Source organism: Sorex fumeus, unplaced genomic scaffold (assembly GCF_029834395.1).
Source record: "Sorex fumeus unplaced genomic scaffold, SorFum_2.1 ptg000008l, whole genome shotgun sequence".
NCBI lineage: Eukaryota > Metazoa > Chordata > Mammalia > Eulipotyphla > Soricidae > Sorex > Sorex fumeus.
This window is the reverse complement of record NW_026606065.1, coordinates 21,466,476-21,492,975: the sequence shown is the minus strand read 5'-3', so window position 1 is coordinate 21,492,975 and position 26,500 is coordinate 21,466,476. Positions and strand designations below refer to the sequence as shown.

At 56.2% G+C, this 26,500-nt stretch overlaps 1 protein-coding gene across 1 annotated transcript in view; it reads left to right on the top strand.

The window, feature by feature from the left end:
• Nucleotides 1-7,245: 7,245 nt before the first annotated feature.
• Nucleotides 7,246-26,500, top strand: part of MYO16 (myosin XVI) — a 142,591-nt gene continuing 123,336 nt past the window's right edge. Inside the window, exons 1-3 of the mRNA XM_056109959.1 lie at nt 7,246-7,331; nt 10,695-10,767; nt 24,157-24,309. Of these exons, the coding sequence (XP_055965934.1) occupies nt 7,246-7,331; nt 10,695-10,767; nt 24,157-24,309 (312 nt within the window). The remainder of the gene's footprint in view (nt 7,332-10,694; nt 10,768-24,156; nt 24,310-26,500) is intronic.

The following is a 26,500-nucleotide window of genomic DNA, read 5'->3' as shown; positions in this document are numbered from 1 at the left end:
AGCCCCACCCGGGTCTCCTGAGTGGAGACTCGGAATTTAAGACGAGTCTTCTTAGAGTTCGCCCTGGGCTGAAGTCGAGAAACTCCATCGCAGGTGTGGGAGAATTGTTCGGGTACCCTGGTAGCCACCAGGGGCCTCTGCAGGGCTGGGACCTGGAGATGTGCCGGAAGGTTCCATTTCCCTCACACAGCTGGCCTGAGGCTGGTTCATTGACATTCTTATCCTAGGCTTAAAATCATCTCCGTGTTTCCTAGATTCTTCATGTTTTCAGGACGTCCAGAATTTATTTTCTCCGTGAGAGGTTTCTGCAGTTTACACTTTAGCGAACTCTGTAATAAGCTCAGCTTATCTCTAAGGAGTGCTCCATCACCGCCTCCTGGTTTTAATCTGTTTCACTCAAACTGTATCAATTATGTGTTTTTTATTTAAACACTGTGACTTCAAAGTTGGTCGTAATACGGCTTTCTAGAGAGCTGTGGGGGGCTCCCACACACGGCTTCTGCACTGCTGTGCCAGCGCCAACCCCCACCTCCCTCCACCAGTGAGATCGAGCCCCAATGTCCCAATGCCGCAATACCTCCAAGCCCACCCCAGAGAAGTCACAAACAAATCCACATCTTATTTCTTGTAAAAACAAAATGGCAAATGGAATTATCAAAAAAATAGGTCAAGATGGGTACTTGATCATTGTATAACTGAAGCCCAAGCACAAAAATTTGTAAGTCTGCAATTGTACCCCATGGTGTTTCACTAATCACGATCACGATCATCCTGTTGTTCGTCGATTGCCTCGAGCAGGCACCAGTAACGTCTCCTTCATCCTAGCCCTGAGATTTTAAAAAGTGCCACATTCAAGGCTCTTTAGGAGAATGAGACCCATCATTGTTACTGGTATTTGGCATATTGGGTATGCCAAGGGGGAGTTTGCCAGACTCTGCTGTGTGGGCAGGTTACATTCGGTAGCCTGCCAGGTTGTAAATAATAAAAATGTTTAAAAAATAGATCAAGAAAAGAATCTGCGATGGTTGCTGTACCTCGCAGTGGTATGGCTGAGGTGGTGGCCGGTGCTGTGGACCTTCTGGGTTACTGATCTCACTTGTCGACCCTGTGGGCTTCTTGTCACCTTTCATCAGACTTGTTCTGTACCCACTGGGACATCAGCACTATAAAATCTCAGGCCGCAAACCCCCAGAGCTATGGAGCGGGGTGGCCAGCAGCTTGGTCCTGAGGCTGAGCTGTTTCGATGCCCAGGGACGTGGGTGTGGGCGGGGCCGCTGGCCCTTCCTGCAGAAGGGGAGGTCCTGCCCGGCCCCATTTCGAGAAGGGCCCCAAGCGCTCAGCCTGAAGACTTTCCACCTGGGATGCTGCAGCATATCCCCAGTATGAATTGTTTCAATAAGTAGGTTCTCTAAGTCCTTATTTTCCTCATTTGTTTAATCTCTGGATCTTCATTTCCTACGTGAATTCTATAATCACTTTCACTCCATCCAGAAGGAATTATTTTGAGATTTTTGACTGGAAATAAACATAAATTATATAACCTTAGAATTTCACTTTAAAAAATTAGCCCTTTCAAGGTCACCGATTATTTTTCCGACACCCATATGAAATCATTTCTTTGTAGATTCGCTTAATCCCTAAGCAGTTTTTGTGATTTTTATATCGTTTTCTTCCGTGTTTTGATTTTCCTTTGTCTGCATACTTTGTACTTTTTATTGCTATGCTGAGTGCTGATTTCTGTCACATTTTAATTTATGGGAGTACTCCATCTTGCATTTCCTCTGTAGATCTTATATCTTGAAACTCTGCTGACATTTAATAATTTTTCTGTGGAAGATCTTACTATTTTCTCATGCAGTGATCATAATTATCCTCCCCCTTTTGCTCTTTTATCCATTAGTTCTTCGTCTTTTGCTGCTTTTGCCATCACTGCCAGTACAATATTGAAAGTTTCTGATGAGACGGGACATTCTTTTTTTTTTTTGCTTCCAAATGAATGCAGTCGCCAACTTCTTTCTGCGAAGTCATGTGCTTACTCAGAACTCCAATAAATCACGTTTGTGAAATGAATGTTTTCCCGCGCCTGGCTGTTGGGTTGTGTGGAATCCCCCCACCCACCCTGTCCATTTGATTATTGCAATTATTCCTCATTTTCCTCGACCGTGCGGCAAATCGTGTTTCGTTGTGTCGATAGTGAATGATTCCTCCTTCACTGTATAAACCCTACTTGTTCGTGATGTGTTCAACTGCATTTCCTACTCTTTACTAAGAATATTTGTATTTCTTTTCCTCAGAGGGACATTCTTTTTTTTTTTTTTTCCTGGAGCGATAGCACAGTGGTAGGGCGTTTGCCTTGCAGGCAGCCAGCCCGGCCAAGCCGGTTCGATACCTCTGCCCCTCTCGGAGAGCCCGGCAAGCTACCAAGAGTATCTCACCCACATGGCAGAGTCTGGCAAGCTACCCGTGATGTATTCAATATGCCAAACACAGTAACAACAAGTCTCAAAAAAAATGGAGACATTACTGGACCCACTCGAGCAAATCGATGAACAACGGGAGGACAGTGGACAGTGGACAGTGGACCACCCTTTACTATGAAGGGCACGTGAGTGAGTAAATTAAGGAGCTTTATGTTTCTTTACTCTCACATGTGCCTGCCAAGACTTGGTCCTGAATGTCTGGTGAAGGTTTTCAGATGAAATTCCCCTTACATCTGGAGATGCAAAGGAAGGGTCATTGTTTGACACATTCTGTTCAGAGTTGGTGATCTGTGGCGGCTTCCAACCCTCCCTGCAAAGGGGGACGTTGACGTTCTTGGTGCTGTTGGCGATCCTTTCCCCGTGATAGCCGTGAATCCTGTCTATAGGGCTGGCTTTAACAATCAATTTTTGTGTGTTTTGTCATTTCTCTCGCTTGTTCTTTACTGATTTCTGCACTTTTAGCTCCCCGTTTTGGACCTTCGCTCTGCCCTTTCTGTCCGCTTTCTGAGTTGAATGTTTGTTGCATGCACAAAGATGAATTTTGGCCCCCGGCATCTGTGAGACCCCACCTTCTCTCTCCGGAGGCCTGCCCTCACTGCTTTCTTTAGGATTTAGTTCTCAATATTTTGTCTTTATGTGGCTTCAGAGAGAAAATAACAAGCAGTATGTCAAAAAAAATAAATTTGACACACCATGTTTTTCCTGCCTGCCTCCACCCGGGGTTTTTTCCCCATTAACTGGTGAGGGCTCTCTGATTCTTATGAATATAGTATGAGTGGCTTCTATTTCTGCATAGACTTATTTAAATCATGATACTTATTCCCATGACAACCGAAACTACACAATTTAGAAAGCTAGCTGAGACAGAACCTGCTTTCTAAATAATTCTCCTTCTGTTCCATTTCTTTGCCAAAACACCCCTATGTATAATGATTTCCTAAAGAGCTAAGACTCTTTTCTCTGTAATTGTACACTTGTTTTTCCATCATTCTGTGAGAATCGTTTTTTGTCAAACAGAGGTATCCAGAGGAACAGGAAAATACTCGTTTACCAAAACATCCTGTGTATCACGTACAGAGCCGCATCCTGAGTTTAAATTGCTTGGTGATAGACACAAAGTAAGGGTTAAGGAGGACCTCGAGATGAGTATCTCTGTATCTGCGGGGCCAGCCTGCTTTAATTTGGATATTAGTGACAGTGTGATGTCAGGCAGTTCGTCCCACTCCCGCCGGGTTTCCGGGAGTTGGGAGGAGGAGTGCGTGCCAGGTCTGAGAGCCGGACCGTCTGAGCAGCAAACGACAGTTGTTTTCCTCTTGGATAATGACCATTATGCGACTTGCAATTTTATTGGAGCACCGGATCGATTCCATAAAAACGTGTGCAGAGCTCTGTGATTTATAGGGCTAATAAACCCTCCGCACCTCGCCCGTGCACACTTCCTCTTGTTCGAGAAAGCAGAGGTCAGCGCACGCTCCTTCATACAAAGGAGGGACGGCGACCAGCAGGCGTCACCGCTTGCTAGCGTGTGTGTATGTGTGTGTGTGTGCGTGTGTGCACCCGCGTGTGCGTGAGTGCATGTGCGCGTGTGTGTGCGTGTATAAATGTGCGTGTGCATGAGTGCGTGTGTGCGTGTGGGGGAGTGCCATCTGGTCTCTCCAGCCCCCAGCCATTCCTGCGCCCACACACTTCACTCTGGCCTGAGGTGCCCTCACCCCTACCTGCTGGGTTCCCGCTGAGCCCTGCATCCCGCTGCCTCTGGGGCCCGGACTCCCAGCCTGTCGTCCTAAAGGGGGCGCTGTTCTCCCCAGGCCGGCCCTCTGCACGCTGGCTCTGCAGAAGCACCTTTGCCTGGGTCTTGGGGTGTGTGTGATGAGGGATGGCCAAAACCGGCCTCCTTAGGCGTGGCTCTGGTCTAGGAAGAAACAGCAGTGGCTGGTCAGCGGGGACCGAGCCATACCGGTGCTTCCCCTGGGGGAGGCCTGCAGGGGGTCTTAATCTGCCCTTGGCAGAAACAGGTTCCCACAGCTGCACCTGGAGCTGGCACACGGGAGGGAGGGGCTGAGGCTGATAGCAGATGTCCTTCCGGGGAAGATGGTCACCGAGGGCTGGGGCCCTCTGAAATGGACCCACTCAAGCTCAGGCGAGGCCAGCTTGCCCCTGCAGGCTGCTCGGAGGCTGCATCCGGGTCGCATGGCCACAGGTGCGGCTGTGGGCTCCCACCTCTGCAGTGCGCTGCCCTCTGCCCCACCCCGCACAGCAGGGCCAAGCCCGCACCCAGGGAGGGGAGGGCGTGTCTGTCCGCCTGGACCGGGGGCTGCCCCATGACTGCTCCAGCCTCCACAGGACCCGCAAAGGCATCAGGATACCCGTCTCAGACCAGGGGACGAGCCCAAACACGGTCACACTGTGCTCACCAGTAAGGCCCTCCCGTTGTTCATCGATTTGCTCGAGCGGGCCCAGTAACGTCTCCATTGGAGACTTCTTGTTACTGTGTTTGGCATATCGAATACGTCACAGGGAGCTTGCCAGGTTCTGCCGTGTGGGCGAGATACTCTCGGTAGCTTGCCGGACTCTCCGAGAGGGGTGGAGGAATCGAACTCGGGTCGGCCATGTTGGCTGCGTGCAAGGCAAACACCCAACCACTGTGCAGTAGCCACACACAATAATAATAATAATAATAATAATAATAATAGTAATAATAAATAATTCTCCTCATGCTTCTCCTCCTCCTCCTCCTCCTCCTTCTTCTTCTTCTTCTTTTTCTACTTCCTTCTTCTTCTTTTTCTTCTTCTTCTTCTTCTTCTTCTTCTTCTTCTTCTTCTTCTTCCTTCTCCTTCTTCCTTCTTCTTCCTCCTCCTCTTCTTTCTTTTCTCTTCTTCCTTCTTTTTCTCCTTTTCCTTCTTCTCCATCTCTTCCTCCTCTTACTCCTCCTACTTCTCCATGGTGCCTATGCTCAGGGACACTCTTGGCAGTGCCCGAAGACCAGATGGTATGCTGGGGATTGAGCTTGGGTCTGCCGCAACAAGGCAAATGCCCACCCTGCCAAACTACCGCTCCAGCTCCATAAATGCTCCTCGCCTCCAGTGCCTGGGTGTGGCTGCCCAGGGCCCCACCGGAGGCGCCTGCTGGCTACAGGCTATGCCTGTTTCGTTTGACCTCCCCAAGTGCCCCTTCTACCTTGGCAGGACCTAAATCCACTTCCTAGTGTCGTGAGGGATTGAGATGTTCCACTCTCTTCTCTGACGCCCGGCTGCCCCCACCACGCTCTCCAACCTCTGCCCATCTCACCTTGAGGCCAGTGAAACCCAGCACCTCTGAGGAGTTAGAAGGTTTTCTATCAAATTGCAGAGCTGTCTGGTAGTTCTCCTAACGCTCCGCAGGAGGGTCTGCAGTGTGGCTTGGGATTGGAACAGTTGCCTCACGTGTGTGAGGCCCAGGTGTGATTCCTGACACAGTTTGTGAAAAATTTGAAGTGGCCAGACCCTCCTAAGAAAGAAAACTCACGGGGCTGGAGCGATAGCACAGCAGAGAGGGCGTGTGCCTTGCACACAGCCCACCCGTGTTCAATCCCCAGCATCCCATATGGTCCCCCGAGCACTGCCTGGAGTAATTCCTGAGTGCAGAGCCAGGAGTAACCTCTGAGCATTGCTAGGAGTGACCCAAAAAGCAAAAGAGAAAGGAAGGAAGGAGGGAGGGAGGGAGGGAAGGAAGGAAGGAAGGAAGGAAGGAAGGAAGGAAGGAAGGAAGGAAGGGAAAGGAAGGGAGAGCCTTAAGAAAACCAGGATACTTTTGTAACACGTGTGTCAAATTTACATATGTCCACTTTTGGGGGGAGGGGGTGCACCCAACAGTGCTCAGTGGCCACTCCAGGCTCAGGGTCTGAGGGGTCCTTCTGGCCATGCTTGCAGGACTGGGCGGTGCAGGGGGCAGGGCCTGGGGTTCCGGCCTGTGGAGCCTTCGCTGCCGCTTCCCTCCCCAGACCCCGCACACCATCTGCTGCAAAACACTCGATTCCATAGGCCAGTCCTGTCTGCTAAACTGGCCAGAGGGGCAGCTCTGTCCAGGGCCAGGGGGTGGCCTGCCTCAGGATAGACCATGAGTTCTGTGCACGCCGCTATGCCCCAGCCCCAGGCTGAGTTTCCCTCCGGGCTGGCTGGGTGTATTTTCTTGTTTGGGGTTTTAATTTTCTGGCTGACCGGTTGTTCTTTCCTCTGGAGTGGCAGTGGATGGTGACCCTCAGGGAGCGACACCCTGTACCCCCACAGGTAGGAGCCCTGTCTGGGCTCTTAGGGAAGGAGGTTTCGGCTTGGTTTGGCTTTACGGGCCTCTGAGTCCAGTGAGTAGGAATCCGAATGTGTGGTCACTCAGACACAGGTTTTGTTGGGGAAATGGGGCCACAGGCCCTTGAGTTTCCAGAAGGATGCGGTGTACGAGTGGGTTGAAGGGTTGGATGCTGCATGATGACTCTTGCTATAGTGATCTATCTAAACACTCCCTCCTCCTTCCGTGTTCCCCACCTGCCTGCCAATAATATTCGGGTGTTTTTATAGAAATTTTTTAATTAGCAATAATGGAAATTAGGGCTGGAGTGATAGCATAGCAGTAGGGCGTTTGCCTTGCACGCAGCCAGCCCAGCTGGGCCAGGTTCGATTCCTCCGCCCCTCTCAGAGAGCCTGGCAAGCTCCCCGTGGCGTATTCGATATGCCAAACACAGTAACAAGAAGTCTCACAATGGAGACGTTACTGGGCCCGCTCGAGCAAATCGATGAACAACGAGAGGACAGTGTTTTATGGAAATTACTGCGAAGCCAAGGACAAGCCCCCAGCAATCAGGATCAAGGTCAATGCGCTGTCAGTGGGTTTGAGGCTGGCCGAGCCTGGCAGGAGCATTGTCGGGCAGAGGCAGGGACGATGGCTCTCACCTCCCCACCCGCCTCTCTCTGCCCCCACGTCCTTCACTTGAGTTACAGTCAGGCATGCGGTGAGGGCAGCTGGGCCTGGCCGGTGTTGGCCCACGGATGGGTCTCTGGACAGCGTTACAGGAAGTTCATAAAACTGACAGGAGATTTGGGCACAGGGGTCCCAGTGCTCACTGGGGCGTCCATGCTGCGCACAGGGCTGACCACGGGCATCCCAGTCGAACTGACCAACCCGTGAGGCTGCCGTGAGGAGTACTTGGGTGGCCTGTGTCCAGGCAGGTCAGCACTGGCCCCGAGCCCAGCTGCCTTCACAGGAGTCTGTGAGAATCTGTCCGTATCTGGTGTCTCTTCCCTGCAGAGCCACCTAAGGCTGGGGAGCAAAGGCCTGGGAACAGCGAACGTGGCTGATCTCACAGTTTCCTGCGGAACTGGGTGGGCTCGGCACAGAGATGCCCCCACACCCTGTCCTGGCCGCTCTTCCCAGAGGACGAGTGCTTGGGAGTCAGGAGCATCGAGTTCATGCCCAGGGTGGGTCTGTGGGTGGGAAGGATAGAAGGGCCAGACAGGGTGACCGGCCCAGCGCACACACACACACACACACACACACACACACACACACACACACAGAGTCATACACACACTCATGCATACTCACACTCACAATTCACACACAGCCACACACACATATTCACACACACTCGTGCAGTCACACATGCTCATATACTCACACATAGCCACACACACTCACACTCACACTCACATGCACACACACATTTACACAAACTCTCACTCACACACATACTCATGTGCTCCCACACACACTCTCCCAGCTACACTCACACATAGTCACACACACACACACACACACACACACACACACACACACAGACACCAACCTTGCTTCCAGCCTGTCTGTGGCCCCTGTGGGCCCTTCCGTCCCCCTGGCATGGGGCAGAAGGGCGAGGCTCTGAGGCTCACTCAGGTGAGAGAGCCCAGGGGCGGCTGTTCTGAGCCCAGGGCCCATGAGAAGTGGGGCACCCGCTCCTGGCGGGGGGTGGGAGCTGACAACTCCGTGGGACGACCCAGGCCCAGGCCTGGCTCCCGCGTTCTCAGCCCCCTACACACCCGGCTGACTGCGGCTCGACACAGAGCCTCCCCAGGCCAGGGGTCCCGGCAAGGCTTGCGCGGCTGCTCAGGGCCCGGTGCCCGCCAGGCTGTCTCCAGGGGGTCTTGGGCATGCAGGGTGGCCAGCTTCCTCAGGACCTTCCTGCAGCAGGTGCGTCTGCATGTCCGGGCGGGTGCCGGTCAGTCAGTTTGTCCTGCCTCCAGCCAAGCCACAGCACCCGCCTGCTACCAGAAGGTTCAAGCTTGCCCCCTGCCCCCTGCCCCCTTCCCCCTTCCCCCTTCCCCCTTCCCCCTTCCCCCTGTCCCCTGCCCCCTGCGGGTTCTGCAGCAGAGACAACGGCTCGGGCAGCACCAGGCTCGTGTCCACCTTGCCAGGTGCGGGCAGGGCCTCTCGAGGCGGGCAGTGCAGCGGGAGGGGCAGAGGCCGGGCACAGGCGGGGGCCTCCGAGCGTGGCCCCTCCTGCCGCAGGGCCCCTGCACACGCGTGCCCGCCTGCACACGCAGGGAACGGCCTGTGGCATGAGGGGCCGCAGCAAACATCACCCCCGAGGCGGCCACCTGCACTTCACCCTCTCCGGACGCCGGTGTTTCCTCTCGCTCAATCCCGGCCGTGCTCTGTTCCCTTTTCTGGTTCCCGCTTATTGTCCAAGTGGCTCTCGCTGGCGGTTGGCCTCTGAGACATGAGGGTGAGTCTCCCCAGCTGTGGTCTGGCCGCGTGAAGTTGAACTGCCCAGAGCACATCGCCCTCTTGCTGGGGACCTGCCCCCACATGGGTCTTCTCTGCATACCTGCCTGCCCCGGTGCCATGCAGTGGCTCCAACCCGAACTCCCACGGGACACCCTGGGCGGCTCTCAGCCAGCAGAGGCTGGAGGGGCTGCAGGTCAGCACGTGGGAGTGGCAGGAAGTGGCCACAAGCTCCCAGGGTCCCTGCCCTGCCCCTCCCTGACCACGAAACCACACTCTCCCCCTGACCCTCACAGCAACACCAGCCCCTCCCGTCCACGTCATTCAAGAGCCATGTGTGTGTGTCATGGTGGGAGGGGCCATCAGGGGAATTCACTCGCAGGCACAGCCGGGAGCTCAGGCCGGCACCAGGCCAATGGCTACTGTCCATTTCTGCCTCAAACGACCCGGGCTAGGCATGCCGCTGAGTTTGTTTGTTTGTTTGTTTGTTTAAATTGGGGTTGGGGTTGATTATTTTAACATCCCGGAGATGATGTTACTATATATTTTTGTCGTAAGCTTTTATTTATAGTTGAGTATTCAAAGACATTTTCGAAGTTTTCAGCGCCTTTCGAAACACCAAGTGAATATTTGTTACTTATTAAAGTAATCGCGTTTCAATATAGCAGTATTGGAAATGCAGAAAGGTAAACAGAAGTAAACAACGAACGTTTCTGCTAACACCCAGTTCTGCTCTCGAAAGGCTGGAGTCGGGGATTCCCACCCAGACTTGGGGACAGGGTGCTCGTCTCTGAAGGGGAGGAGGTAGGGGAAGGAGGAGGAGGAGGAGGAGGAGGAGGAGGAAGGGGTATGATGAGGAGGATGGGGAAGAGGAGGAGAAAAAAAGGAGAAGGAGGAAGAGGAGGAGGAGGAGGAGGAGGAGGAAGAGAGGAGGAGAAGAGGAGCAGGCACGGGGTGCTGTTGGGAGAGGAGGCAGCAGAGGTGTTCTTGGGGGTCCCGTTAGGAAGCGAAACGAGAGGAGGCGCCCTGCTGGCCTGGGCCCCTGTGGCCCCTGGGTGGTCAGCAGGACAGAGAATGCACCCTTGGACTCTGAGGCAAAGCCGTGGCCCCTGGGGGGCAGGGTGGCCTGGCATGCGGGGGGGGGGGGGTGTGGATGAGTGAGCCTGCCCCGAGGGCCTGGGCTGGGGTCAGGCGTGCGGGGGTCCCTTCCTGAGGGGGCAGAACCTGCTGAGAGGCCCCTTGTGGGCCCGGGAGAGGACAGCAGCCTGTGGGGCCAGGTGAGCCCCTGCCCCAACAGCCGAGTGGCCCTTCGCGTCCCCAGTGGTTCCAGCCAGACCCGGGAGCATCTCCCTCTCTGCTTGGCCCGCGGCTTCCGTTCCTTCCAGACTCTTCTGCCTGCTGGGTTCAGGCCGGGGAGGTGCGGCCTGGCGTGAGCCCGGGTGAGGGGCAGGGGGCGTCGGGGTCATTCCATGTCTCTCGTTGCAGCACGCAGACGTGGGACATCGGAATCCTGGACATCTTCGGGTTTGAGGAGCTGCAGAGGAACGAGTTCGAGCAGGTGAGCAAGCCTGTGGGAGTCTGTGTCGGTGTCTGTGGCGAGGAGGTCTGTCCCGTCACCCATCGGGCCCCGTAGGGCATGTGCAGAGACGCTCCACGCTCCACGAGCCCGGCTGCCCGTGTGGGTGGTGGCATCAGCGCAGCTGCTCTGAGCGCTACGGCGGGACGGCGGGGGCAACTCCCAGGGCCGGCAGGCTTGGCGGCCCCTCCTGAGGCGGCACATGATCCCGCCACACAGTGCCAGGGAAGCTTCGGGTCTGTCAGCGTGGTGCTCACCCAGTTGAGTCACCCCTGAAGCCTGTGGGGGGCAGAGGGTGACCCCGAAAGCCCAGGATGAGTGGGGGGCAGGTGGGCCGAGGTGCCGCCGGTTCTACCTGAATGCTCTGGAACGGACTGTGGCAGGTGAGGGTCCCTGACGGGGCCCAACTTCAGGCTCCTGAGGGGACCCCAGCTCCAGGCTCCTGATGGGACCCCAGCTCCAGGCTCCTGAGGGGACCCCAACTCCAGGTTCCTGAGGGGACCCCAGCTCCAGGTTCCTGAGGGGACCCCAACTCCAGGCTCCTGAGGGGACCCCAACTCCAGGTTCCTGAGGGGACCCCAGCTCCAGGCTCCTGAGGGGACCCCAACTCCAGGTTCCTGAGGGGACACCAGCTCCAGGCTCCTAGGGGGACCCCAACTCCAGGCTCCTGAGAGGACACCCCAACTCCAGGCTCCTTAGGGGATCCCAACTCCAGGCTCCTGAGGGGACCCCAACTCCAAGCTCTTGAGGGGACCCCAACTCCAGACTCCTGAGGGGACCCTAACTCCAGGTTCCTGAGGGGACCCCAACTCCAGACTCCTGAGAGGAGACCCCAACTCCAGGTTCCTGAGGGGGACCCCAACTCCAGGCTCCTGAGGGGACCCAATTCCAGGCTCCTGAGGGGACCCCAACTCCAGGTTCCTGGGGGACCCCAACTCCAGGCTCCTGAGGGGACCCCAACTCCAGGCTCCTGAGGGGACCTCAACTCCAGGATCAGCTTGGCCGAGAGGAGAGCCAGGTGAGACTCTCCTCACCTGTGTCCAAGGTCCCTTGCCTCACAGGCCACTCTCGGCTCCCAGGCCCCTGGTTGTGTTTGGGGTGTGGGGAGGGAGTCCCCGTGACTGGTCTGTGTGACATGCCCAACTTCCGTCACTCCACCTGGTGTCTGTCGGCTCTGAGCTGGTCCTGAACATGCTGGTTGCACTAAGCCTAGAGCAGAGCCTGGCTCGCACCCAGGATGCGTCTCCCTGGGCTTGGACTCGTGGACTCGGGACAGCAGGGCAGGGCCCCTCGGCCTGTGCTGGACAGCAAGGAGAGGGAGCCCTTGGCTCTTCGTGCTGCTACATGGGTGGGTGCCGAGGGGTCATCCTGGCTGTGCTCAGGAGACCGTGTGGGGCCGGGGATTCGAACCCGGGTCAGCAGCTTGTAGCCAGGCGCCTGGAGCCCCGTGCTTCCACAGCCCCTCCCACTGCCACCAAGCATCCGAGTGATGGATTTAGAATCTGCTCACAGCCTGCGACGGGCCTGCTGAGAGGAACTGGCGCCGTTTCAAGCCCGAGTCAGAATCTATCAAATAGTGAGTTTAGACACTCGTGGGGAAAATCTCCGAGCAACGGTTCGACTTTAGTTATGAAATATAGAAATGTGTTTTCCAGGACACAGCTTCTGCCCGGCAGTTTTGCTTGGTTATTGTACGCGGGAGGAAGCAGGCGCTCTTGAGGGGGAAGAAGATCCTTCTCATTGTGATGAATCTCCCCTCGGGGCGTGTCCGGGGAAACCCCCCCCCCCAAGTTTGCAGGTGACCTTCCTTAAGGTCACTAGACTCTTGAGTCGCTAACAGAAGGTGAATGTCATATTTGACTTCACTGCCAACTGCCAACGACGCAGTTAGCAAATCAATATTGCGTTCGCAATCAACCCAGAGCCACAGTAGTGGCAGGTGGGGTAAGGGGCTCTTTGCCTCTGCCTGGCCTATTCAGTACCTCTGCACCATTGGCTCTGGTGCCGGGAATCTCTTCGTTTCTCAGTGTCCTCTGTAGGCAACTGGAAAATAAGTTGTGGGTGGAAATGTAAATAAATGGTCAACTCCTAAGAGAAGATCGTCCAGGTGCACTTGTGTGTCTGTGGACAAGCACCCTTTCAGGAACGTGACAGCCGTTGAGAAGGGCCGAGCATGGAGGTGCAGGACAATGTGTGAGGAAGTCCCGAGCACTGCTGGGCCTCGTCGCTCTTGAGTTCTTGGTCCCTGACCACTCATGCTGGGGGCTGAGACCAGTTTCTCCCCTGGGTGCCTTGGGGGCCCCCTCGGGTGTTGGCGGTAGGCCAGGACTTTAGGGGGAGCTTCCTTCTGCTTCCTGCTAGCAGGGCAGCATCCAAAGGCTCCTCCTCCTGTGAGTGGTCTCAGGGTCAACCGAAAGCCAACCTGCAGCAAGGTATAAAGTCTCTCCTCTCGCAGAGATAAGATAGATACACGAGAGGAAGGTGGAGAGCTCAGAAGGTCCAGGCATGGAAGAGCAGCTGTCGTATCACTGCACGCAACACCCAGGTCGCTCCACAACCACAGACACGGGGTCGGCCGGAGCACAGGACTCGGGGACCTCGGGGGACCACTGTGTGAGGGGGTCATGCAGGAAGCACAGGGGAGGGGTCCCAGGTTGGGAAAGAGCTGGGGAACTACTTCAGACACAACTCAGTTCCGCCAAGAGGACACAGTGCTCTCATCCCCTTCACTGCACAGGATGCGGTTCTTTCCAGAACTGTGTTCCGGTGTGATCTGTAGAACGTGTGGAGGTTACCAGGGACGTTGCAGAATGTGAGCGGCTGACCCCCGGGCCCTGCATCCCCGAAAGCATCTCTGCTGTGGACTCGCCCTCCCGGCAGACGTGCCACACCCCTGCCCAGGCCCCTGAGCTGAAGGCATAGCCCCCCTCCAGGGCTCCTGCACCCCTTCTGGGGACCCTGAGCTGAAGGCAGAGTCCCCCCTCTCTAGGGATCCCCCACCCCTGCCTGGGCCCCTGAGCTGCAGGCAGAAAACCCTCCAGGGCTCTCGGCTGCTTGGTCAGCGCTGGAAACTGAGCAGGAAAGGTGACCCCAGACTCGGTGAGACCTGTGGTCTCTGCCTCTGGGAGGCTGGGTCCCCGCTCTGTGGTCACTCTGTGGTCAGCTGGAGTCGGTCCCCACAGCAGTGGCCGCACGAGTCACTGCAGCGTCTGGCAAGCATTGGGAAACGCAGATGTGGGGGTGCAGTCGGCAGGTTCCGGACACCCCCAGATATCGGGGGAGGCTCAGGGGCCTAGGGAGGGAGAGTTTGCTGCTCCCATCCCTATCGCTGTCATCATGTCGTGGCCAAGTTTTGGATACCCAATTGTAGAGAGACCCGGTCCACACACGATCATGCAAATGCAAAGAAACTTTTTTGCTAGCCTGAGCTAGGGTCCGAGTGTCATCCGACACAGTGGAGTCTTGACAAGGATCCCGACTCCAAATCACAAGCAGTTTATATAGGGTTCAGAGGGAGGGAGGGAGGGAGGGAGGGAGAGAGAGAGAGAGAGAGAGAGAGAGAGAGAGAGAGAGAGAGAGAGAGAGAAAGAGTGAGGGGGAAGGAGAAAGAGAGGGAGAGGGAGAGAGAGGAGGAGAGGGAGAGAGGGAGGGATGGAGGGAGAGAGAGAGAAGGAGGGAAAGAGGGAGAGAGAGAAAGGGGGAGAGAGAGAGGGAGAAGGGGAGAGGGAGAGAGTGGGAGAGGGAGGAGAGAGTGGGTGGGTTTGCAAGTGAGTCTCAGGAACTCTGGACAGAGGCGTAGGCTGGGACCCGTCGGAGAAGCCCCAGCCTTGCCCTGAGAGGCCAGAGTGCTCAGCAGGAGTCTTCTGCCATGATCATCACTGGCTCCCCTCGGGGGACTCTCACGAGTGGGTCACGTGCTTCCCCTCTGCCTTCACTGAAAGTAAGGGCCATCCTAGATGCATGTTCTGGCCCAGGTGGGGACCCAGTGGCCATCCCTGCCCGACCCCGACTTCCCGCTGCCCTGTGGACGTTGCCGGAAGAGCCTTTCGTCCAGCCTGTCCAAGCTCTGGTGATCGCAGTGGGCACAGCTGTCGCTGGAAGGCGGTCACTCCAGCAGAAACGAGAGATCCTCCACTGCCTCTCGGCTCACACTCACGAATTAACCGCGGGCCGATTAAACTCAGCTTTGCGACGAAACAAATCCCTCATTTTTTCACTGGAGAGCGAGATACCGCAGGCCAGATCCGGGACGGACATCAGAAGCCGTTGGACGGTGTCCTTTGCCGCCCCGGGCTTGGCTGTTGTGTAATATCACATAAACTCACAAACAGCTTCAGCGCGGATGTCGGCACCAGCCCTCCTTGTGCTTGTACCGCCCGTCCTGGCTACTCTCAGACCTCAGTGTCATGGTAAACGGAGCCGCCGGCTGAGTCTCGGCTCGTCCTTTGTCCTTCCTCCCACCCACCACGACAGAGTGGGAAGCGCCCGGGCTTTATTTCATGTATCTCTGTTGTCTGAGCAACAGAATCCCTCCAAGAAACGCCTGGGGAAGTAGTTTGATGCCTAGAGAAGCAAAACCACCCCCACGGGCAGGGTCTTGTTTGCAGCCGCGACCCTGGGCAAGATTCTGACACTCCATTGGACAGGGAGCGGGGAAGCCCTCTGGGAGGGCGGGGAGGCGACCCTCCCCATGCCAGGAGCATGGCCCACTCTAGCTCTAAGCCCCCGGGGTCAGTGTTCAGTACTCTGCCCAGTGTGAGTGGCTCAGTGAAGAGAGAAAATTCTGGAAGGAGGACCGTGTCCTCCTCCACAAGGAACCGCAGACAGGAGACCCCCCCGGACCCCCCCCACACACACACACACATACACACAACCAGTGGAGAGTTGGAGCAGGTCCAGCATGAGGGGATCGCCAACCCCAAAGCCCACTGCCCTGCCATTTGGGGCAAATCTGTGACCATCAGGGATAATCGATTTGTTGGTTGCATGCCCAGAGTAGCTGGGCTGCGACTTTCTCCCCAGAGGGAAGTGGGCAATCCATGCACAGGACCCTTGGCCACGTTGAGACCCCCCGTGAGCTGGCCCCACTCGGGGACCCTGACCCTCTCCTCTGTGGGACCAGGTTGGAGACTGAACATGTTCTGGCCAGCGCATGGCCTGAGAACAGGCCCAAGGAACAGCAAAGTCTAAAGCATTGCCCACCGCCGGCGCCCGCCCAGGCTGCGTCCCTCAACTGTCTGTCCCCTGGTCAGCGTCTCTGCACCTGCGAGGGCCTTGGGCCAGGCCAGCTCTGGTCTCCTTCTTGGGGACTGAGCCCTCTCAGGGGCTTCCCGCCAAGGTCGGCGTGTGTGGGATCGAGTCCCAGACAGCCGGGGGCGCCTGCCGCCAGAGTTGCTGTTAATTAGGCTCCGACTTCCGTGCCGTGAGGCTGGTGTCATGCTGTATTATATTTTTGCCTCGGATATGTTTCACTGAGTAATAAAAATAAAGGGAGAACAGTTGGTGAGAATTTACTCAAGAAATTAGGTTTGTCGTTAATACAAACGGTGGGCCATCTGGATGAGCAGGAGTGTGCTGTCGCTAAAGAGCGTTTGCAAGGGGCGCATAATTTTTATTATTAAACCAGTTAGCAACAGCACTTAATGTACCAGCATGTATTTTAATCAGAGAACGCTGCATGCTAATTAAGCAGTACTTAATAACCACCCGTGAAGAGCACCTTCCATCCGCATGCACATCCACTCGGCGGGGGACGGGGAACCGAGCGGAACCCTGACACGGACACGGAGCTGAGAAGTGAGGAAGGACCACTGGGATGCTTGTGGGCAGGGAAGCAGGCGGGCTTTCCCACGAGCACCATGGCTCTGCATGTGTGCACAGACACACACACACAGAGCACACCACACACAGACACAGACACACAAACACAGTGCACGGACACACACAGCACACACATACACACAGATACACACAGCGCGCAACACAGACACACAAGCAGCGCACAGACATACACACAGCACGCACACACACATACACACACAGAGCACACACACAACACACGGCAGAGACACACACAGTGCACAGACACATAGCGCACCCACTGCGCACAGACACACAGCACAGACATACACACAATGCATAGACAAACAGCACAGACACACACAAAGCACACAGACACACACAGCACAGAGAAACACACAGCACACAGAAACACACACAGACACAAACACACATAGTGCACAGACACACAGCACAGAGACACACACATAATGCAGACACACACAGACACACACAGTGCACAGACACACACAGCGCACAAACACACACAGTTGCACACACAGCGCACAGACATACAACGTACAGACACACGCACAGACACACACAGACACACATAGCGTAGACACACACAGCTCACAGACACACACAGTGCACTAACATACACACAGTGCACAGACATACATAGCACACTAACACATACACAGTGCACACACACAGCGCACAGACACACACAGTGCACAGACACACAGACACACACTGCACACAGACACACACAGACACACATTGCGCACAGACACACACAGACACACACCGTGCACAGACACGCACACAGCACACAGACACACAACACACAGACACAAGCACAGACACACATAGCGTAGACACACACAGCGCACAGACACACAACGCACAGACACACAAACAGACACACATAGCACAAACACACACACAGCGCACAGGCACACATAGCACACACACACAGCTCACAGGCATATACAGTGCACTAACACACACAGTGCACAGACATACACAGTGCACTAACATACACAGCGCACACACATAGTGCATAGACACACACATTGCACACACAGTGCACAGACACATACAGCACACACCCACAGCTCACAGACACATACACAGTGCACAGACGCAGACACACACAGCGTACTGACACACACACAGTTCATAGACTCACACAGTGCACAGGCACACACAGTGCACACACACATACACAGATATACACACATACACAGACACACACAGAGAAAGTCCTTGGAAATAAGGTTCCCATATGGGTGATTTCAGACTGAGTTTAGAGAGTGGCAGGACCCTCCCATCCCCCGGCCCCGCCCGCCGCAGGTCCCAGGCATGTCTGTTCCAGAAAGGCCCCGGCCTTGCAGGCTGGCAACCCTCAGGACTCGTCACTGCCCACTGGGTGGGCAGGCCCCACTGGACAGTCATCGGTCACAATTTCCTCTTCCGTGAGCAAAGACCGGCCTGTGGGACCCTGACAGGCTCTGGCGCAGCCTCACGCCACTCCCGGCCCCCGGCCGCCATCCACCCACCCCTGCAGCTTTGAGGTGCCCCTTGCCAGGCTCGCGTGCCCTGCCTGGGCTGAGTTGTCTGGCCGGACCCTTCTCTGCCCATCATCGGAGGCCGGCATTGCACTCTGGACCTTTCCAGAACCAGAGGGAGAGAGAAGTTGCTGCCTTCCCCTGCTTTTGCTGCCTCAGCTCCGCCCAGACTGTGCCCGGAGAGCCCATCAGGACCGGGGAGGGGGCTGGGGGTGGCTCAGACAGCCAGGACCCAGGCTGGGGCGCCAGCATGGGGTGGGGGGGACGGGCCTCCCAGGTAGGGGGACAGCCCAGGCCGCCCCCAGCCCAGCATGGTGCCCTGGGCAGTGCTGGGCACCGCCCCCAATGCCCCTGACACTGCAGGGTCCAGGCAGCCGCATGCCCAGACCCCGGCATCACCCTTGGCCCTGGGGCCTCCTGAGCACCACCTTGGAGCCCCCTCCCCCTCAGTAAACTAAAATAGAAATGAAACATCAGAGGTCTATGAAACACTCTGCAGACAGGTACAGAGAAGGTCAGACTCTGCGGGACCCTCAGCCGCCCCCAGCCACAAGCCTCAGAGCAGAAGCAGGAGAGATGCACACGGCTTGCCTGGCGCCTCTGCCAGACGGGCCCCAAAGGAGGAGGGGGTGTCCCGCGGGCTCTTCACTCTCCTCGGACCCTTTCCTGCGGGTTCTCAGCGAGAGACAGGCTGAGCGTAAGCACCAATTTTCTGAAAAATCTCTGCCAAACCCCATCAGCTGTAGGCACAGCCTGGACGCCTGTCTGTCAGTCAGACTGCCGAGGTGTACCCTCTATTGTTTTCCTAAATGACTCGATGCATTTCTAGGATCAGAGTCTGAAGCAGGTGCTGTGTCCTGAACGTCTGCCCCCACCACAGTGAGCTGCCGTGTTTGTGCATTTATCGGAAACACTTTGCCCACCCCTCACAGTCTTTGATGGCATGCCTCACTCCTCAGGAAGGACAGTCCTTTACCTTACTTTATTTTTATAAAGTTGTTCACAATAATTTATCACATTCATCATATCCCAACACCAGTCTCACCACCATTACACCTACCCACCACCATTATTCCCAGTTTTCCCAACCACCACCCTAGTCTGCCCCAATAATAGGCCCTAAATAATTTATTTTGTATTGCTTCTATGAATAGCACTGTAGCACTGTCCTGCCGTTGTCCGTCGATTTGCTTGAGCGGGTCCAGTAACGTCTCTATTGTGAGACTTGTTGTTACTGTGTTTGACATATCGAATACATCAAGGGTAGCTTGCCAGGCTTTGCCGTGCGGGCGAGATACTCTCGGTAGCTTGCCGGGCTTCTATGAATAATTCTCTAAAAAGGATCAAAAAAGAATTCCTTAAAGGACAGTGTGTGGAGATTGTTGTATCTCCCCCTGGAGCCATGAAGCCCTGTGTAAGAGATTACTAACATGCTGTTACCAGTTGAGGCTTAGGTGTTTATATTTTCTTAATCGAGACCAATTACCTTCTACTTTACAGCCCATCCACTGTGTTGCTTCTCCTGGTATATCAGTGGTGTAGAGAATGCGATGTCACTCCAGAAACTCTAAAATTTTGAATGGGGTGATGCAGCTGGAGTTAACTTTTTAACTGGATGGTGGCTTTGGGGTCCGGAAGGATCTCTGCAGCTTGTCCATCTCTTTCGAGATTTATTTATCAGTCCCTGGATCATGGCCGGCTCTAGGGCTCTCGAGGCAGGTCATCATCGTGACGGCCAGACTCCGGAAGAACAGGGGGGTGGGGGAGGTCGCCTGTCCCTGACTCCGTGAGAGCCTGGAGATTTTGGGGGAAGGGACCATCTCTGATGGCACCTCTCACTCCTCACACGGGACTTCCTTCAGTGTCAACAGTTTTCACCTTGTGGAACTGGGCTGGGAGACCCTAAGATAGGACGTTTCTAGCCAAGTGAAATGATTTTTTTTTAAATGTACTTTTTCTTCCCTCCCAGTAATTTTCAGCAATGTCAGTCTTTCTCTTGAGATTAAAATGGGCACGGCTAGGAGCTGTGTTCTGCCACACGAGACGGTGCCACAGAGGCGGGTGGTCTCCCGGCCCCCTCAGCTCTGATCTCGCTGCTGTCTTTTCAGTGGGGCAATGCCCAGAACCTGCTTCAGGCCACACCCAGCCCAAGATTCAGCACGCAAGTGATAGTCTGCATCCTTATCCGGTTTGCTTTGCGCTGACAAACATGCATGCCTCTGCCTCGTATTCACAACTGAAATGACTGTCTCACATACTTTTGTAGTTGGGCAGTAGTTGGGCAGTTGGTCAGAAAAACACAAGAGCAAGAAACAGTTCTCTTGGGGCCGGAGCGATAGCACAGCGGGTAGGGCATTTGCCTTGCACGTGGCCGACCGGAGTTCGATCCCCGGTATCCCATATGGTCCCCCAAGCACCGCCAGGAGTAATTTCTTGCAAAACCAGGAGTAACCCCTGAGCATTGCTGGGTGTGATCCAAAAAGCAAAAAAAAAGAAAGAAAGAAAGAAACAGTTCTCTTCACCTTTAGGGAACTCCAGCTCGTGTCCTTCAGGAAAGCAACTGTTGCAGCAGGAGGCAAAGTTTTAGCTAATCAGGAGGAGAGAAGAGAAAGAAGCTGCCCCAGAGAGGGTCTTGGCAGGGGGGGGGGGGGGGCGCGGCCAGGGGAGCAGGCAGGTACAGGGGAACCCTGAGTGTTCCCAGGTCGTGGAGTGTGACCATACACACAGCGTGGTTCTTGGGCCATTGCTGTGGGTGATGGGTGCCGCCCAAGTTATCGCTGCTGGGGTGAGGTTCTGGGACCAGCTTTCACGGGGACCCCCGGGGCAGGGGTGAGTGGGTCCCGCCCCAATACTGCGTTTCCCTGGGCCATCGCTCGGCTGTGGGACTCAGTCTGCGGCTCTCACACCTTGTGTGGGTGTTGAATCGTGACTGAGGGTCTTTGCATGGTCTGCCTCCTCGTGCCCATGGACAGTGTGACACAGATCCAGGAACACAGGCGTTCTCAGCTCATTGTCTCTGGCTCCCATCCTGCCATCTCTCGTCTCTCATGGAGCTGTGGTCTCAGTGGAGGGAGGAGTGAGCTGCTTCCAGGCTGCTGGCCGAGGGCTTCCCCTGCTGCAGCGGCCAAGCAGGCAGCGAGTGGAAGACGGTTCTGGGGCCTTGGCACTGGGCCTGGGAGGCGCTTCCCCGCGCTGCCCTCCAAGAGGACCCAGACCCCTCTGGGCAGGACGGCCATGCCCCCTGGGAGCCTCTGCGGCAGGTGCCCGGTGACTCCCTGGGACAGGAGCCGGGCCCCTCCTCCTTCCACCGTGGATTCTGCTCTGATTCCTCATCAGGCCCCTCCCACCTCTCCCTGCCATGTCCCCAGGAAACATCCTTCCGTCTTTCCGTGAGCAGGTTCAGGTCAGCCGCTCACTGTCCTGGCCTTCCCAAGCCACGCTGCCTGTGTGGTGGCAGCTCTCGCGTGTGGGGGCATTTCTTTGGCCTCTTCTCTGAGTTTGTGACTGAGTCTTGACTTTAAGCTTCCTGGGGGTGCTGAGCTGGGAGAGGTGTGGTGCTTCGAGAGAGAGACCAGAAAGGAAAGAAAGAGAAAGAAAAGGAAAGCTTGGGTTTGGGGGGTGTTGCCTGCAGGGCCAGCCGTAGAACACAGGGAGAAGAGCATGGGCCCTGGATCCCGGGAACCAGCCTGGGTCCCCTGGGGAGGGGCGGGTGGGAGGAGGGGGCGCTGAAGGGGACCAGATGCGGAAGGCAGCTGACTAGATTCACACCATGGTCCCAGGCTCCACTGTGGAACGTGGTCTCCGGACGTGAGTCGGGCTGGGGCACGGGACAGCAGCCAGAGGCCACAGCACTGCTGGTCCGTCCCCTTCCAGGCGCAGGCCAGAAGACCTGAGCACTGTCTGCTGAGCAACATCATACACTCATATACTCAGGTCCTGCCCCAGTAGGTAGGATCAAAAGGAGGGTCCCCAGGGACCCAGAGCCACTTGGGACCTCCCGGCTGAGAAGACAATTTGGAATTTATAATCAAAACTAGACAAGGGAGCAGATGAGAACCAGGTATTCCTAAATGACTGTGTGCACCTCTGGGAGCCAGGGCCCGTGCAGGACGAAGCAGGGACCCAGGGAGGGCAGAAGATAAAGAGGACAGGGCAGAGCAGGGGGACAGAGACAGGAGAGGGAGCAGAGCCTAGAGGTCAGAAAGGGGGGTGTTGCAGGGGTAAGGCAGGAGAGGAAGCAGCTCAGGGAGAGGGAGCCTACAGGGGTGAGGCAGGAGAGGGAGCAGGGCCAGGAGCTCAGGGAGGGGGATCCCGCTATCCTGGGGGTCTCTGTGAGCCCGGCACCCCGGGAGAGGAGCGGGTGTGAGAGGGAGGCATGCACCCAGGCCACAGAAACCGTCCTTGGCACTTGTTGCTGCTCTACCAGGAAGCAGCACAGCCGGGGGGCGGGGGGGGGGGGGTGCGTGGAGTGGAGGCAGGGGACGCCTCGTTTTGGTGAGAGATTTTGTTTTAAAATTCAATTGGGACAGTTTTTTTTTAAAATACTTTAGATAGAGGCCTGAGATAGTACAGCCATATTTTCATCGATTTTGTCTCTTTTTGTGTAAGTTTGAGATCACGTTTAAGGTCAAGAAACTGAGACCTTATGCCACCCTTGTTCCCTGTGGGCAAGTCCTTGGAGATGTGGGCACCTTAGGACGAGAAGCGTGCAGGGGCTTCCAATGCAGGGAGGGTTTCTGCCAGAGGATGCTGGACGCCCTACTCCCGGGGGAATCTCTCAGGAGCGGGGGCCCCAGGCAGCGGCTGGAGGAACCCCTTCCTTGGGACCCCTTTCAGGGGGAACCCCTTCCTCGGGGAACCCTTCCTGGAGGAACCCCTTCCTGGGGGAACCCCTTCCTTAGAACCCCTTCCTGGGGGAACCCCTTATTCGGGACCCCTTCCTGGGAGAACCCCTTCCTGGGACCCCTTCCTGGGGGAACCCCTTCCCCGGGATCCCTTCCTGGGGAAACCCCTTCCTTGGAACCCTTTCCTGGGGGAACCCCTTCCTGGGGGAACCCCTTCCTGGGGGAACCCCTTATTCGGGACCCCTTCCTGGGAGAACCCCTTCCTGGGACCCCTTCCTGGGATAACCCCTTCCTGGGACCCCTTCCAGGGGGAACCCCTTCCCCGGGATCCCTTCCTGGGGAAACCCCTTCATTGGAACCCTTTCCTGGGGGAACCCCTTCCTGGGGGAACCCCTTCCTGGGACTCCTTCCTGGGGGAACCCCTTCCCCGGGATCCCTTCCTGGGGGAACCCCTTCCTGGGACTCCTTCCTGGGGGAACTCCTTCCTGGGGGAACCCCTTCCTCAGAACCCCTTCCTGGGGGAACCCCTTCCTCGGGTTCCCTTCCGGGGGAACCCCTGCCAAAGGACCCCTTCCTCAGAACTCCTTCCTGGGGGAACCCCTTCCTCAGAACCCCTTCCTGGGGGAACCCCTTCCTCAGAACCCCTTCCTGGGGGAACCCCTTCCCCGAGTTCCCTTCCGGAGGAACCCCTGCCTCAGGACCCCTTCCTCAGAACTCCTTCCTGGAGGAACCCCTTCTCTGGACTCCTTCCTGGGGGAACCCCTTCCTCAGGACCCCTTCCCCAGTGGCCCCGGGACACCCAGCCTGCCCCTCGCCCCCTGACCGCCGCCCAGGGGCCTGCCCCCACAGAATAATCTTAATACTGAGACGTAGCAAAAGCTCCCCACCTTGCTGGCTAACACTTTAGCTTGTTGTGATCATGCTACAACCAATGTTTTATCTCCTTAACGTGGGGAAACGCCCCTTCCACAGTGCCTCATTGGGAGTCCCTCCCACCCCACAGAGTGGACCCACTGACCCATTTGGGCCCCTGAAGTTGGGTTGCATCTGAGTTTTGTTTCAGCCACCTGAGTGTCTGTGTCCTGCAGCATCTCAGGACCGTGGGCGCCTGACTGGGGCCAGCGGCCACCTGCATGGCCCCTGTATCCACCGTGTCCCTGTCTCATCCCCCACAGCTCTGCATCAACGTGACCAACGAGAAGATGCATCAGTACATCAGGGAGGTTCTGTTCCTGCAGGAGCAAACAGACTGTGTACAGGAGGGAGTCGCCATGGAAACGGCTTATTCTCCTGGAAACCAGACTGGAGTTTTGGATTTCTTCTTCCAGGTATTCATATCATATAATTAGATACTTTAGAGGGTGCATGCATTTTAATAGACTGCAGACAAAGGACTCTATTTCCAGGACCCTTGTTTTTCATCTGTCTCACAATGTTTTTCCCTTCTTCCCAGGCTGGTGGAGGGGCCCCGGTCGGCTTCCACGGAAGGGCCATGGGAAGGATCGCCAGCTCACTGGGAGGACAGGCAGTGCCCAAATGTCTTTCTATAAAGATACTCAGCTTTGGCTGTATTGCTAAACTCTTCCCTTAGCACATTCTAATGAAAGACTAACAGTTATAAAATTAGCAGGAGAAGGGGCTGGAGCAATAGCACAGTGGGTAGGGCGTTTGCCTTGCACGCGGCCAACCCGGGTTCGATTCCCAGCATCCCATATGGTCCCCTGAGCACCACCAGGGGTGATTCCTGAGTGCAGAGCCAGGAGTAACCCCTGTGCATCGCTGAGTGTGACCCAAAAAGCAAATAAATAAATAAATAAAATTAACAGGAGGCCAACAAGAAAATAGCACAATGCAGCAGATCTTCCTTTCTGGCCGACACCTCAAAAGCCACATGTGACAAAAGGGGAGGAAACTTGAGGCCGGAAGCCCGAGGGGCGTCTCCTGCCACAGAGCTCCTGCAGCGCCCTGCGGGTCTGTCTCAGCATCTCTGTGGGGACAAACCCAGAGCCTCACCTGGGAAGGAATCCTCAGGAAGGAGGGCGGAGGCAGGTCTGGGCAGAGTTCTGAAGTGCTGGGCATGTTTGAATCGGATCCAGCACAGGGAGTGCGCCTTTAATTGCCTACTGTTGCGTTCCGTAGGTGTTGGTCGGTGAGCCACTTGATTTTACGCATTTCCCAAATCCTGTAAAATACTTTTGTTCCTGCTCCCAGCTTGCCAGCATTCTTGTTCGTCAGGTGTAGAAGCACCCCGGCCCCACTCCCACCCCTGAGAGAGACAGTCATAGCCCGCAGACCACACCCTGACCCTGCTGGGTCGGACTGGACTGCAGGACATGCACCTGGCCCTGGCCTCTCCTTCTCTGCCCCCAGGAAGCCCAGGCTCCGCTGCTCTACATGCAATGAAACCTGTTTAGCCTCATACTCGGCCCTTGGGGTCCGTCTTCGAGGGCCATTACATGGCAGGACCCACCGGGCATGGTTGGAAATGACGGTGGACCTTCCTGGTTCCCCCTCTGGCACATACAACGGCCGCGATGATTGTCCATGCATCCTGTGTTTGTGCGTGTGAGGTCAGCATGGCCGCACTGCACAACTGGCATCCTCCTCTTCAGACCCACAAACCATGTCCACGCCCCAGGGAGTGCCCCTCTCTGTGCCCACGATGGGGGCTGTCACCCAGGCCCCAGCCAGTGCCCGTGAGGTGAGGCCGTTGGTGGTGCTGTCCCGCGTCCTGGTGCCTGAGTCTGCTCACTGCGCTCTCCTCCTCTGTGGCTTCTCCCACCCGCCCTGGAAACGCACGTGGTTCAGGTGCTCACAGGGGCAGTGCTCGCTCCCTGCCATAGACACAGAGCTCCCTTGACAGCCCGGCCTCCAGGTCACAGCTGCTGGTGCTCGGAGAACCCCGGCTGCTCTCGAGGCCCACCTTGCCTTTGGCTGCCCCTTTGGGTGCTGGAACTTTCCTCAGAGGCCTTGCCCAGTAGTCAGACTCCTACTTCCAAGGAGGCAATCCCCACGAGGCTGGGCCCTGTGTGTCTGTGCCGGCCCGCGAGGGAGGCGGGGCCCCATGGCAGTGCCCGCGGCACAGGACTCACCTTCCGTGAAGACATCGTGAAGACTCACACGTGTTTGCACACACACACACACATCCTGCGTGCGCACACACACATACACATACTTGCACACATGTAGGCATGCACTTAAGAACACACATATATATAGACACATTCCTACAACACACACATACACATACATACTCGCACATACATATCTATATACATACAAACTCATACATACATCTGCACATAGGTGCACACATATGCAGTTGCACACCTGTACGCACACTCACATGCTTGCTTATTTACCGTGACTCTCCTTGGGTCCCTGCCACACGGAGGCCTGGCCGACCACAGTGGCCTTCTTTGCACTTTGCAGTTGGGGATGGACACCCCCACCTCCCCGGGCCAGGACCACGGGCTGGATTCACTTTGGGCCAGAGCCCCGGTCCACCTCGGTTCCGGT